Raw genomic sequence first — 15,488 nt, 5'->3', positions numbered from 1 at the left:
CCGCCCCTGGCCCTCCCTCCCCGGGTTTTCAGCCCTTGGCCAGTAGACCCGGTGGGCGGGGTAGCCTCTGCAGTCTTGCTTTCTTCTGCTCCAAAGGCGAAGGCGCGCGGAGCACCGGGCATTAATTTAGCGCCCCAGGACTCTAAGAGGCTCAGTGGCATCTGCGCCTCTTAGAGCTTCCAGCTGTGGGGATCGGTTGTCCCCAGTTCTTCACGGGAATTGTGCCAGACTGTCGGTGTGTGGGTGGGAAGCAGCGGGACCAAGGCTGGTCCTCTTGGCCCTCGCATCCCAGCAGGGTTGGCTGTGGACAGCGCACTCTTCTGTGTCGAGCCCTCACCAGGCACTTCTCGGAAATGGAGCAGTCACAGTGTGGCAGTAGAGACCAAAGCGGCAGCGGCCCACCCCACCTGGCCCCGGGGCTGGTGGCAGCGGCCCCTCTGCCCCAGTCTCCAGCGTTACCGGTACCCCCGGGGATACCTGTTCCTCCAACTTTCCTGCGCCCGTCCAGCCTCTTTCTGCGGGCAGCCGCAGCCGCCACCGCGGGAAGCGGAGGCTGCCCGCCGCCTGCCGGAGTGGAAAGGGGGGTGGGCGCCGTGGCCTGCGGCTACCCACGAACACCCAAGTGCGCCCGTTGTCGCAACCACGGAGTCGTGTCAGCCCTCAAGGGCCACAAGCGCTTCTGCCGCTGGCGGGACTGCGCGTGTGCCAAGTGCACCCTGATCGCTGAGCGCCAGCGCGTCATGGCCGCACAGGTGGCGCTGCGCAGGCAGCAGGCCCAGGAGGAGAGCGAAGCCCGGGCGCTGCAGAGGCTTCTATACCCTGGACCCTCAGGGCCCGGGGGTCGATCATCCGGAGGAGGCAGCAGCAGAATGGAGAATCCCCAGACCACAGCAAGCGGCCCTGCGACGGTGAGTGCACTGGGACTGAGTGCCTCGAGACAGGCTAGTGGTCTGGCGACTCCTGCTTTCGAGATTTTCCAGCCAGATTATACAGAGGAAAAACAAGGTGAGTAGATCTTACATTTGTTCTTTGCAAAAGAAAAATGGTTGTTTTGAAGAAAAAAATCTTTGAAATAAGCTGCCGTGGCATGGAGGAGGGCAAGAAAAGTTGTTTAAAAGAAGCATTTAAGTTCTGGGAAACTGCTCTGCAATATGAATGTTAGTAAGGGTGTTAGAGACCTGACACATTCACTTCAGAAGGGCTTTCTGTTCCCTTAGGACCTAAAGCTTAGGTGATAGGATAAAGAAATGAAAAAGTGAAGTGCAAGTGATCAGTTGAGGAACTCATTTTAGGAATGGAGTTTGTGTCCAAGTTGCTATCACTTTCTCTGTGAGAGTAGAGAGCAGGCATGGAGTGAAAAGCTTAATGAGAGGAGCTACGTTTTGAGCTTGCTCTGTACTAGTTTCATTTGTAAAGCTAGAGTTCATCTGATCTTGCATGGAAAACTCACTTATGGTTGGGAGTACAGTTCTTTACCTTTGGGACAAGCCAACTAGAAGTGGGGAAGAGACTGAAATCTACCAAAGCATTTTTACTCCCTTCCCTTAAAAATTTTAAGCATTCTATCCCTTTTCTTCAACTGCTTTTCAGCCTTCAAAAGTGTAGAAGACTCTAACATTTGCAGTTTCACCTCTTCTCATAGGAAAGAAATTTAGGTTTTCTAAAATCAGGTTTGTAAAAACATTGGTATGAATTTCAAAGTCCAAGAATTTCTTTTCCTTGGGGATCTTATCCTTAGTGATTTCTTATCCAAGAAGTTTTTTTTTCTCTTATTTATTGACTGAAAATTGTCTTCACCCACTGTGTTAGGTAGAAAAGATTTTCTTTTTGACTAGGGTTATCCCAACTTAACTTTTCATGCTAATGTAAATCTCACTGTATTTTAGTGAATTTCATAGTCCTACAAGTAGGTCACTGAAAATGTCATTTTGGTATTTTTGTATAAATCTGAGACTAGTTGTATCATATGAAATTATAAGATAATGATATAGTAAGTTATTAATTAGAACGCTTCCTTGAATTGTGAAAATTGCAGCTCTTAACAGATCACAGCATGTACTTTTGTGCTTTTGAAAAGAGTGTCTCTCTACTTAAATAAGGCATATATGATTTTGTTTTCACCTGTGTCACCTTTTTGTCCATGTTCTAGTTTATGTCAGTGGACAAAATGGACTTTAAACATTTTTCATGAAAAATGAAAGAGGGCTGGAGAATGAAGCTGTTAAGCAAAACTGCTATAATAAGAAGTAAAAATTAAAATTCTGCAAACTAAATTGACAGTGAGATTCGACTGACAGCTCTCTGCTAGGCATTGATTTATTTATGTGATTTTTGGGGGGTGGGTGCTGTTTTATGGGGTCAATTATTTTATTTTATTGTTTGCCTCAGTTGACCTTCTTTTTTGAAAAGCTGCTTCTAAACTAACTGCCTCCTCTTATACAATGTCCATGAACTGTAGTAGTCTATTTATTCACTAGACCAAGACTAACAGTGATGCAGAGGCGAATAAGATTTTCCTACACAAAAGAACATTATATTCGAAAGAAGGAAAACTATGTGTGTCCCAAAACTACCATACAAGACATAGCATACAATGATAAAAGTAAAGTAAAACCAGCTGTAGGAGTTGAGGGAACAGAGGTGATGTAAATGATATCACAGTATTTTAAGGACAGCTTATTATCCAGATAGTCTTATGCAATCAGTATTTCATTACATTATATTGTATTCCATAAATACAATGTAATACCAAAAATTATTTTATGCATAAATTACTGTAGAGGTGAAATTTTGATACCTTACATGTTCAGGGGGTCATATGTGGTGAATCATATATAAATAAAATGGAATGGCACACCAAGGCTAATCTATCTTTACTTTATTAGATAGGTTTTATTGTTTTATTTAAGGTGAAAATACTAGAGTCTTTGTGATTTTGCAGGAGCAGCACCTTTTGTCATATGTTTGATGTAATGACAGCACTTTAACCCTCAAAGTGTTAAATTGTACACACTTTAATTTTAAAATAAACTGTAGATATTTGTTTAGAATGTAGGACAGCTCCTTGAGAAAACATAGTATTGCAAATCATGTTTGCAAATCACTGCTTTAGGCAATGTATGTTTTGTTACATTCATAAACATTGTACCAAAAGAAAGTTTGACAGTAAAACCCTTGAGTACTCCATTGACATTTTACTCTTTCTAACAGAAATAGAGATAAAATATATCTACAGGAAATGTAAACCAAAATAAAAGTTATTTGTTATTATTTTCCTGGCATTAGCCTTGCAAAAGGTTTTTAAAGATAATATTGTTTCATTAATATTCATATACTCAACATGTTGAGGTAGAAAATCAGGTTTTGTGTAAAAGCATTTTTGAAAAATTGCCCTTAATATTGGAAGTGAGTTGCAATTTAAAGCATATGACCAAAATGGTTTTTTACAAGACACTTTGAAAATATACACAGATTACAATAGTGAAAATAGTGCAGTTAATAGTTTTATTTTAGAAACAATTTGTAAACTTTTATTGATATTTCCTAGAGATTTAAAAAGAAAGTCCATATTTCATAGAGGATTATGAAAAAATACCAACTTCGTATTGTCTCTCACATAAAATGAAACATGCAAGCTCTGGTATGATTTGAGATTGGTACAGCAGTTGGCATTATTGGTTTAGATTTGAAATGAAATCAACAATTTAGTTATTTTCTCACATTATTCAGGTAACTTAATTGGAACCTGAAATGTGAGCATTAAAAAAATAGTTGTTGAAATTTATCATTAGTGACTAAATAGAATATTTGTTTTCATACTAAGATTGTTCCTTCTTCTGATTTCTTATCTAAACAATTGTTCTGTTTAGTTCTTTTTGCATTGTGTCATTGTGGAAAAAAACCCTCCCGCGGATAATGACAAAACTTGGGTAACATTTAGGAAAATCTTGAATCACCAAATGGGCAAATAGTGTGAAATATTGGTGTTAACAGTTTGGAGGTAACAATAGACTTTCATCTTCTGATTCCTAAATAACTACAGCGTTTGTATATTATATAATTTTGTGATCCTGAAATGACATAATAAATAGCATTTTCCCACTGTTCCAACACCTGCATTTCCAAATGATCTTTTATAATTCTTGTTCATTAAAATCTCTTACAGTGATTAATAAGTAGTATTGATATACTATGAGTAAACAAGTTATTTTATCCAGCATTAATTTTGAGTGGGCAGTACTGTGTTCTTGGAAGTTTTCCCTTTATTTCATTCCTTTTTTTCCTCTTCCCCAGGACGAAAAGAGAGTAAATGTGACTCATGCCAGAGTGGACAAGAAGAACTGGTGTCTAAATCCCATCAGTTTACCCTGAGATCATCTCCTAAGTCTAATGATGTCACTGGAAAACAAAACATCAGGTCATCTATTTCAGAAAACCCAAACAAGGATGATAGCATTCAGTCTCCTCATCCTGGGGAGCAGTCAGGAGGTGAAGAGAGTCCCAGGTCCCTGTCATCCTCTGATTTGGAATCAGGAAATGAAAGTGAGTGGGCCAAAGACTTCACTGATACCACAGTCAGCCTTCCCACTGTGTCCTCTAGACCAAGAGACCCTCTTGATATCCTCACCAAGATTTTCCCAAGTTACAGACGCAGCCGTCTAGAAGGCATTCTACAGTTCTGCAAAGGGGATGTGGTCCAAGCCATTGAACAGGTCCTAAATGGGAAAGAATACAAACCAGACACCAGGGACCTAGCAAGCTCAGGAGCATTGGAAAATACAGCTTTTCAGAGAGCTTCGAATTTAAGTTTAGCTGGAATTGGTTTTGGAACTCTAGGAAATAAATCAGCTTTCTCTCCCCTTCACAGTACTTCTGCTTCCTATGGAGGTGATTCAAGTATCTACAGCTTAAATCCTAGACTAGGTATCAGTCCATTACGGCTGGCATATTCCTCTCCAGGAAGAGGGCTGTCTGGTTTCATGTCTCCCTACCTAACTCCTGGGTTGGCACCAGCATTGCCTTTTCGGCCAGCTTTGGATTATGCCTTTTCAGGGATGATTAGGGATTCTTCTTACCTTCCCATCAAAGATTCAGCAACTGGTGGCAGACTGTATTCAAGGCCAAATCAGAACAACATGTAATGCATCTGCCTACCTCCCGTTTTGGAATATCTCTAGAAGCATGCAATATAACCCTCACACCCACACATACCCACATCTGTTAATGTGTTCACTATGTATGGGAGTGGATTACTGGGCTTTAAAAATGCTATTTTTTTTTTATGAGCAGTATAATCGATTTGAGATCTAAAGACTCTTCTTTAGCGTTTATTAAGGGAAAGAAACATTTAAACATTCTTTGTGCCTTGAATAAAGCCATTTCAGGGAATATGTTTACTGTAATGAATTTTTTCCCTAAGATATCAGTTATAAAATTCTTATTTTAAAACTATACTTGTTTTTATTTCATTGAAAAAATGGAGTTTATAATTAAAACATACATTATAAAGCAGTCCAGCGTTATATAAAATGAAGCAGAAGGAATAATTGAAAAACTGAGATAATTCTAAATAATTATTATTTTAAACTTTTTTTTCTCCTTCTGTTTCTTGTACACAGGAGGGAAAAAGCTTATTCAAAGTATTTTATTCACATATAAGTGATTAGTTGTAAGTTAAATTTTTGAGAAATTTAATACCTTGTTTTTTTTTGAGTGTCTTATTTTTCATTCATATCTGCCATTTGTGATAAGTGCCGTTAATAAAACATTTCTCTTTAAAGTAAACTGTGAGATACACAAAGGCCTATGAAGTAAATCTTAGGAAATGAGAATGCTCCATCTCCTGGCCACTATCACTAATTGCAACTAAGTTCTGGTAGAGTATAGGAATTAGAAACAAATGGTTTCATAATAGTATAAGGTAACCATTTTTTGAAATGGTCATCTTGGATCACGCTATATTGAATTTTCATATTACAAAGAGAACATCTACTGTGGATGAGGATTTATATCTTTAAGTATGGTTATGCTTGTATCTGGGGAAATATCCCTTTCCAAATGTTTGTGGCAGGAATATGGCACCCATTCTCAAAGGTAAAAATAATTTTATTCTGAAAACTTAAATAGCTGCACATATAAATATTGATTGACTCTAGATAGATAATGCTTGCTGCATTGAGGAGAGAGAAAATATTTCCAAAGGGGGAAAATTGTCATTAAATTTTAGAGGTTTTCTTGAGATTTTAAAATTACTTTTGTTCTCCATCTAGAGAATTTGAAAGCTGTTTATTTCAATCAGTAGAAAGTCCCTGAGAACAAAACAGTTTTATGAAGTTTTCTTTATATGTTATCATTTATTTTTTAAAGGACAGTAGTTCTATTCTATTGTCAGGAGTAAATGGAAACCCAGCTGTGGTATAAAATAATTGATGAATTAGAGGTGGTTTAAACAATTTGAACAGCATGATTTACTATGGATTTCTTAAATTATGTGTATGTGTGTGTGTGTTTATATACCTCTCTGTGTGTCTATCTGTTATACACATAAGCCCTATTGGTTCTGTCATCATGAAGGCTTTTCCATGGAGCCAGATAAAAAAATACATCAGTATTTCTAAAGTACATTTTACCAGCAATTATCATATTAAATAACTGCATAGTATCTGATGCTGATTTAAGATGTAAATGTGTTTAATAGAATATGCATTATTATTATTAATTTTTTAAGAAAATGTTGGGGGTAGGAGTTTATTAATTAATTTATTTTTACTGTGTTGTGTCTTCGTTTCTGTGCGAGGGCTTTCTCTAGTTGTGGCAAGTGGGGGCCACTCTTCATCGCGGTGCGGAGGCCTCTCTCTATCGCGGCGCGCAGGCCTCTCACTATCGCGGCCTCTCTTGTTGCGGAGCACGGGCTCCAGACGCGCAGGCTCAGTAGTTGTGGCTCATGGGCCTAGTTGCTCCGCGGCATGTGGGATCCTCTCAGACCAGGGCTTGAACCTGTGTCCCCTGCATTAGCAGGCAGATTCTCAACCACTGTGCCACCAGAGAAGCCCAGAATATGCATTATTTTTAATGGTGTGAGTGTGAGAAAGCAGATCTTATAAAGATTTGATACAATCAATATTCATTATTTATAAAAAAAAAAGTTTTAGATTCTAAGCCTAAACCATGGTACAATGCTTGTCAAGTAGTTGGTACTCAATTAATATATACTTAGTGAAGGAATCATTTTGGATGGTAGATCTCTTTGAGACTCTGATAAAACCAAAGAACTCTGCAGAATGGCCTACAGACACAGTTTTGAATACAATTTCATGGGATTCTTGAATCTCCTAAATGCCATTGGCCAATCAGGTTGGAATCCTTGGTGATTCTTAAGGTGTTTCCATTGCATTAATTCATTAATCGAATCCTATTTTTTAAAAAGTGCTAGATGCTATTAGAGGATACTGAAGTAAAATGTTCCCTCAAAGAAGTTACATTATACAGTAGAGATCTGATATAACAATACAACAGTGCTAGAGTTGCTGGATTCTTTACGTGGTTTATATAATGATATGCATGTATCCATTTGCTTTTTGAATTGGGGAGAACATCCATTTGGGGCAGTATTCAAATTTTTAAAAATATTTTATAATTTTAAAACTTAATTTACATAATGCTTTATACATTTCATACCCTTTACAATATGTTTAAAACTTAAATTATCTTACAGATTATTTTGTCCAACCACTAAATTGAATGTGAGGAAATTGAGGTTTGGTAGTAGTGTTGTCTGACATCCCTAAGGTTAAAATAATGGTGTCAGTCGTCAGGAGTGGAAGTTACTTCACCAGTTTCAATTAGACTGTAAGGCCTGAGGAAGGATTCATGCCTGTTTGTCCACTCACAGCTTTGTCTGGTATCTGGTGCATAAATAGGTGCTCAAGTAATAGTTTTCCACTGATTCAATTAATGAAAGATAAAAATATTAGCTTAGAAATTCATTTATTCAGCTATTTATTAAGCACCTACTTTGTGCCAGGTATTGCACTAGACCAGGGGATAAAGAGGTGAATAAGATATAAGACCTGCCCTCAAGCTGCTCACAGTCTGTTGCCCATGTGTACAAAAATAACCAACCAACCAGTGATGGTACTATTTGACAATGTTGGTACTTCAGTGAGTTCTTTGTAATCTCGCACATTTTGCTCATCCATGCTGCTTGAGGTCTGAACTCCTAAGCCACTAATTAGGGGTGGGAAGGAGGAGGGAGAACATCTGTTTCCATGTTGTATGTTTAGGCAAGTCCATTCGTTTGTCTGAGAGGTAAGCAACTTCCAGGTCTATGGTGAAAGAAGTGGGCAAAGAGGAAGTTTTGTTTGCTTGAATGGAGTCTTGTGTGGAAATCACCCTAGTTTCCTCATGGCCTCTAGATCAGAGTTATTGTCTAGTCTTCCTAGGGTTGGTCTTTTGGAATTCCTCTGATTCAGTGCATAGATCTCATGGTGTAAGCTCTCACCTAGTTATTCTGTGAAAATGGGTTATTGTTGGGGGGACAGTTGAGGAACATGTGAGTCAAATATACTATTTTTCTCTTCAACTTATGCTGAAACAAAAAGATTCTGGGGATTTTAAGACCTTCCCCTCTAGACATTCCTAGCTGTGAACGTGGAACTAAGAAAACTACTTATGAAGTGGCCTATGCATTCAACTCTTTTTTAAAATGCATTTTCCTTAGACATTTGTTTGTCTTTGAAAGTGAAAAGCCTGCAGAATACAAGAGAAGCTTGGAATAAAGCACCTTGTAGTATACCACTGTAAAGAGAATCATTCTCCCAAGCACAAGATGAGATGAAGTGCATCATCAGCTTCATAAAGGCAAAGCTTTCCTCAGGGCAGCCTGATTCTTAAGCATAGATGCTCATCCTTTAGGTCAAGGCTAGTGGGAAAAGTTCTTGCTCAGATCCATTCCTCCCACCCCCATGTATCTCCACATAATCTCGTTATTAATGCCTGCGTTGCAAAGCTAGACCCTTAATTATTTGGCACCATCTCCTCTAAAATTGAAGTTATTTTGATGTAGCACTTCAGAGCAGCTGTGCCAAACATTAAAATACCTTTTTTTGGTTTTTGCTTTCGTTTTTTGTTTTTTGTTTTTGCTTCTCTCATTTTCAAATGAGAGAAATTCATTGGCATTTCTCCTTTCTGAACTCCACGCTAATGATGGGGGTTCAGGGAAAAACAAGATGACAAATGTGAGAACTATGAAGATGTCTGTTTCTCAGTTTTGTCTAACTGGTAATTTTTAAAAATGACATTTTAATTTTTTTAAGACTGTGTCACAGTATCCTCAAGTCAAAATGACCACATTATGTAGTCCTGTGAGGATGTACATAATTTTAAAATAGGTACACAAATGTGGCCTTATCAAAACATCTATGTCAGAAAGGTTCTTTAAAATATCAAATGTTTATTAAAATCCATCCTAGAGACAAGTTCAATAAAAAAAAGTGGACTAGATGTTGATACAGTTAGGAGGAAATATATAGAAAGTTGAGCAAGTGTGCTAAAGAATGTTGACTAGAAAAATCCAAGTCAAGCAGCAGGTGTTTTAGATTCCTGTCCTTGACCTTTTATAAAACTTTTGTCCATCAATTATATGAAGGAATAAAGATATACAATCCATTGTTACTTTATTCATGGGCAGCACACATCTGTGAATGGCAGCTAATCTGTTGGTTGACAGAATCAAGTTTTAAATGATTGATTCTTACCCTCTAACTTCCATTCCAGTGAGCTGATATAACATTCAAGATATTAGGGTTAAAAAAAAAATCAACTGCACACCTAGATAAGAAGGAAGAGAGACCTGGATTTATAACAACTTTTTGAGAAAAAAAATAATATTATTTATTGGTAAATCCACTATGAGATTACCATGAAACATGGCTGTTCTAAAAGTCAATTGAAATTTAGGTTACATTAATAGGAACAAATATGTAAAAGGAGGGAGGTGATAGTACCATGTACTCTGAAATATCAGTTCATCAGATATTAGCTAAAGTAGTGTGATCAGTTCTGAGTGCCACATACTAGGAGTGACTCTAAAACTTGGGATATAAGCAAAGAGGCATCAGATGCTAAGTGATTGTGGTGGTGGTGTTGGTAGGGTTCTAGGAGAAAGATTTTTAAAAGTAGGAGAAATGAAAACGTTTGAAGAGCTAACATATGACAGAAATGACTGTAAGGGGCATAGGAGGCAAAAGTTACATAGATAATTTAGAGGAACATAAAGAAGGGCACTGTAATTGCATTTAATACACGGACTTGGAACCCCAAAGGCAGACATCACCAGAGAAACATACAGTCTTAGATCCAGTTTGTTTGTTGCTGTTTGGTTTTTCGTTTCATAGGTGAGCCATTCTTTCATAATTTATTGCACTTTTTTTTTGGATTCTTTTGAGGGATATGTGGAGTACATGAGCAGCTTTGTGTTCATGCTACATTTATCAGTCAAGATTCAGCCAGGAAAACAGAGTCCCTTTAAGTATATATGGAAATGAGGGACTTATTTTAGGAATTCGACTGAACACAAACACAGAAGGAGCTGGGAAGACAAAGTTTGGAAGAGGGAGAAAGGCAGATCAAGGAGTCACTGACTAATCTGCCTAAAGCATTGGTATGTGTAGACAAGTGGGGAAAAGTAGAAACTTGCAGGAAATCTGTGAGGTCCAGCATGTCAGGTCTCAAATGGTCCCAAGGGCAGGTGTTGTGAAGGGGTATAAAGGAAGTTAGTGCCTCTGCATAGCTTCTAACACTGTGGGTCTGCAAGTAGGTACCAGGTGGTGGGCCTGCTGCCACTGTTGATCAGCAAGGTCAGCAGTCCAGTGCACCCCTTGTCAACATGGCATTCATACTCACTCATAGCAGCCATATTTACTTCCAAATAAAGGCAAAAACAAATTCATTATTTCACCTAAAATTGATTCTTTGTACAATAACATGCTAGTCCTCTCCCTAAAAGAAGATACAAAGTGACTTACCCATGTTTGAGGGATGCTCATTCCTCTTCTGGCTGAGTCAGATCCCCCATTGAATATCCTATAATTTTAATCCCAAGGTACTATTATAACCACTATTAGTAAATCTTACATTACAGTAAGGAAATGGGAGAGAGGGAAAATTGGCACACACACACACACACACACACACACACACACACACACACACACCACACACACACACCCTAGAAGCAAGGAAGACATAAGTGCTCCTATCAGTGCCCTCATGTTTGCAACTGGTCATGGAATCTAAGATGGTATTTATAACTTTTCCCACTCTCCATTTCATATTCCCTGTACTCTTTGCAAGGGTATTAAGTCAACTGTGGTTCCTTACTTGGTGGATGACCCAAATCTTTCTTGAAGAGTCTGTGTTATTACAGTCCTGCCTTTATTGGGTTGTTCTACCTTTCCATTAACTTTTACCACAAAATATGGGAAGACTAAGTGACACTCTGGAGGATCTCCTGCATGCTGGAAATATTTTCCTCACCGTTTCTTCTTGTTTCAGAGGTATGAGGTGCTCAAAGTAGCTAATGGTAGTCTCAGGTTCCAATACAATGTTGTATTCTTTGGTGGAATCATTTCTCCTTTGGGAAGTAAGACTTCTAAACCCAAAAAAGCTGCAGGGAAAGGAAACAAAACTGTTGCTATTGCATCATTATCGTTAATATGAGAGGAGCTGTTTCCATATCTGTCCTGTGATTCCTAAACTCCTGAATTCTGGGTATAGGAAAAACATCACTACATATTTATAGCTTACTCAAAGCATATCTTACATCCAGGATGACATTATTTCAGCCCCATAAAGTGCTGTCACCAGCTGGTGCCATAACAGTCTTTCAAAGGCCATTCCATAATTTTATTAGGCCAGCTGTTTCAGGATGAGGGGAACAGAATGATACCAGAGAAGTCCATGAGCATGAGACCAATGTTGTACTTCATTTGCTATAAAATGGTTTTTTTTTTGTCAGAAGCAATGTTGTATGGAATACTGTGAAGGTGAATATGGCATTCTGTAAGCCCACAGATGGTGGTTTTAGCAGAAACATTGAGGGTAGGAAAGGCAAAACCATATCCAGCATATATACGTCTTTTCCAGTGAGAACAAAAAGCTGCTCCTTCAGTGATGGAAGTGATTCAGTATAATCAACTGCTACCAGGTGGCTGGCTAGTTCCCTCAGGGAATGGTGCCACTTTAGGGGCTCGGTGTTGATATTTGCTCTTGGCAGGTTGGGTACTCAGCAATGGCTCTAGCCAAATTGGCCTTGATGAGTGGAAGTCCATGTTGCTAAGCCCATACATAAGATCCATATCTCCTTACATGGTCATTGTCTTCATGAGCCAATTGGGAATAAAATAATGGGAAAAGAATGGGTTACTTTATGCATATATTTATTAAAATCTCCTCCTCTAAGGTTTCTGTTTGGTGAACATTTGTATGGGGCAAAAGTATTCTCATATTTGTACCCATTTGGAGAAGTCTTTCCACATATATCTTCTCTAGATCATACTTCTTCATGTTTCTTCCAATCCTGTTTCTTCCAAGTTGCTGGCCATGCAGCCAAACTGTTAGCCACTGCTCATGACTCATTCTAATATGTACTTGTATCCATCTCTACTTCCAGGCAAAATGAAAGCTTGAAGTTCTTTCCATTGAAAAGATTTTTTTCACTATGATCTTTCAGGGCCATACCTGTAGTGCTGCAGCTCTCCACTTCAGCTAGTGCCAGTATAGTGTGGGGAATTGTCGGTGAACAAAGACCAAATTGTTCTTTCTCATTCTGCTGTCATAGACAACTTCACATTAGAGAAAAAGAGAGGTGGCAGTGCGACAGGAGTACTCAAGCCATGGAAGTTTGAGCCACTTTTCGTGCATCTTATTTGTGACTTCAAAACCTGTGGAGAAAAACCTATCACTTCCACTTGACTGAACAGTAAGGAATTTTGGGGCAGACGACACCCTGTTCATAGGCGTATTTCAGGAAACGTCATTATTTAATGACCAGTAGTAAGTGTTAGCACTCAGGTAGGACCCAGTAAGGAGGCAGACGCTGTTTCTCAGTTGAGAATAATTATTTGCAGAGAAAGTATAACTTTTCTCCAAAATCTGAAAGAGGTATACTGTGATTTATCTGTAAGGTTCTGCCTAAGGTTCCTTCAGTATCCCCAACTGCTATAGACACTTCAAGCACTATTGGATATGCTGAGTCCTGTGAACCAAGTGGCAAGACTGGTTGAATGGAAGCCTGGTTCTGTTGCAGAACCTTCTTTTGATCTGGACTCCAAACTGACAGCTTTTTGGGTAGTTTGGTAAATAGGTTGAAGTCAGATGCCCAAATCATTTATCTTTTGCAACCAAAATTTAGAGGTCTGCCTCTAAGAGGTAGCAGGTATCAGATGCAGAAACACAGTCACCATTTGATAAGAGAAATTTTGACATGCACCACTGATGGTGAGAACCTTAGGCAGAATCTTAGACCATTGATGCCTAGAAATTTCACATATATGACATATCTCTGATTTTCTATGGTGTTTATTCTCCCATTCTCTGGCATGCATATATCTTAACAAGATATTTAGTGTATATACTACTTTTTGCTCACCAGGTCCAATCAGCATGATATCATTTATGTTGTGGGCTTGCTTGATGTCCTGTAGAGTAGAGAAACAAACAAGTTCCCAGTGGGCTAAACTACAGAAGATAGCTGGAGAGTTGGTAGAGCCCTAAGGAGGGATACTAAAGTTCATTACTGTTTCTGATGGCTTTACTAACAAGTACAGAGTAAAAGTATGTTTGAGATCAGTAGCTCAAACTGGAGAAAAGGGGCAGTGTCTGTTTTCTCCAACAAAGCAAACACATCTGGAAATACAGCTGCAGTTGTAGTTACTACCTAATTTGATAATAGTGGACTCTCAGTCCTGAAGATCTATATGCCTTATCCACAGGCCAAATAGGTGAATTGAATGGGGATGTGCTAGGAATCTTCAGGCTTCTAATGGGGACAGAAACCTTGGCAGTCTCTCCATGATGTGCTATTACATTTGTTTCACTACTTCAGTAGGGAGTGTAAGTTCTAAAGATCTCCATTTGACATTTTCTATTTAATCATTCTCAATACATAGGAAACCTAATTGTCACAGGTCAGGGATCCAATTTGGGGATTCTCCCAGTTGCTGAGTATGTCTTGACCAACTGTGCTTTCCAGAGTTGAGGAAATAAACATTGGGTAATTAGGGGTACATATTGGACTATGAGACTGACTGACTTGAGCCAAAATGTCATTAGTGATTAGACCTCATTCCTCTTTTTAAACCTTATCCAGCCTGGTGGCTCATAGTGGCAGTTTGGATTCCAAGGGAATAGCCATTATCCAGTAAACACTGAAAAATATTATTTCTCTTTTCCCAATGTACAGTCACCTGGTAAATTGGCTCAGGTCTTTTTGGAGAAAGCTAGGAGAAAGATTTACAGTTTAAGTTATTAGAAGTACAGCAGGGTCACTACTCAAGGGGATCCATCCTCAGTTTCTATAACAGGGTCAAGACTAGAAATTTGTTGAGGAGCCATGACTCTCTATTATTGATTCAAGAAAAGACTTAGTTTCACAGACTTAGGACTTTCCCACTTACAAATAAAGTATGACTTTATCAGACTTCCCATCTCAGTCCTAGAAACACAACGATTGAGTAGTCAATGCCAAGTTCTCTGCAGGTCAAATAATTCTAGGTATTGCTTCAGCTCAGTGTTTTTGTTTTTAAAATAATATTCATTCCAATCCATGGATGCCTGAAAAAATGTGTATTCTTTGTTGTTTAGTGGAGTGTTCTATATATGTCAATTAGATATTGTTGGTTCGTTGTGTTGTCTAGTTCTTTATCCCTTCCTGATTTTTTGTCTGGTAGTTATATGAATTACTGAGAGTGGGGTATTAAAATTGCCAACTAATTGTGGCTTTTTCTCACTGTTTTAGCAAAACATGCACACACACACCATGCATATAACTTGACCTCCATGTAGAAAATATTACTATTAGTACATTAAATAATCAGGAATAGTATAATTTGGTGACTGATGAAATTCTGAGTTTTTGTCATTCACTTTCAGGTTTTCAAAACTAAAGCAGATACTTTGGTTCATATTTCATATTCCAAAATTTATAAATTATTGATTCTTTGATTTGAAAATTTCATTTTCTAACATACTCAATACTTTCTAAAAATATAAAGATAAATTAAGTCTTATAATTTTTAGTCCTTTTAGTCTTTATAGACAAATGTGGAAAGCTATGATTATTTCCATGGGTGGAACACACTGGGGGTCTTATTGCATTAAGATTACTTTGATTTAAAAATGGTGTGTCTTAAGATCTTATCAAAAAGCAGCTATGAATTCACAGCTTAAACCATTTTACCCTTCTTGTTGAATACACATAACAATGATAG

At 38.3% G+C, this 15,488-nt stretch overlaps 1 protein-coding gene across 1 annotated transcript; it reads left to right on the top strand.

The window, feature by feature from the left end:
• Window positions 1-348: 348 nt before the first annotated feature.
• On the top strand, window positions 349-5,141 carry DMRTA1 (DMRT like family A1; the record flags this gene model as incomplete). Its single annotated transcript, XM_082625804.1, has 2 exons — window positions 349-1,005; window positions 4,294-5,141. The coding sequence occupies exons 1-2, from the start codon at window positions 354-356 to the stop codon at window positions 5,139-5,141; spliced, it is 1,500 nt and encodes a 499-aa protein (XP_082481930.1). The 5' UTR covers window positions 349-353.
• Between the last annotated feature and the right edge of the window lie 10,347 nt (window positions 5,142-15,488).

Source organism: Mesoplodon mirus, assembly GCF_964341445.2.
Source record: "Mesoplodon mirus genome assembly, chromosome: 1".
Taxonomy (NCBI): Eukaryota; Metazoa; Chordata; class Mammalia; order Artiodactyla; family Ziphiidae; genus Mesoplodon; species Mesoplodon mirus.
This window is presented reverse-complemented; position numbering and strand designations above follow the sequence as displayed.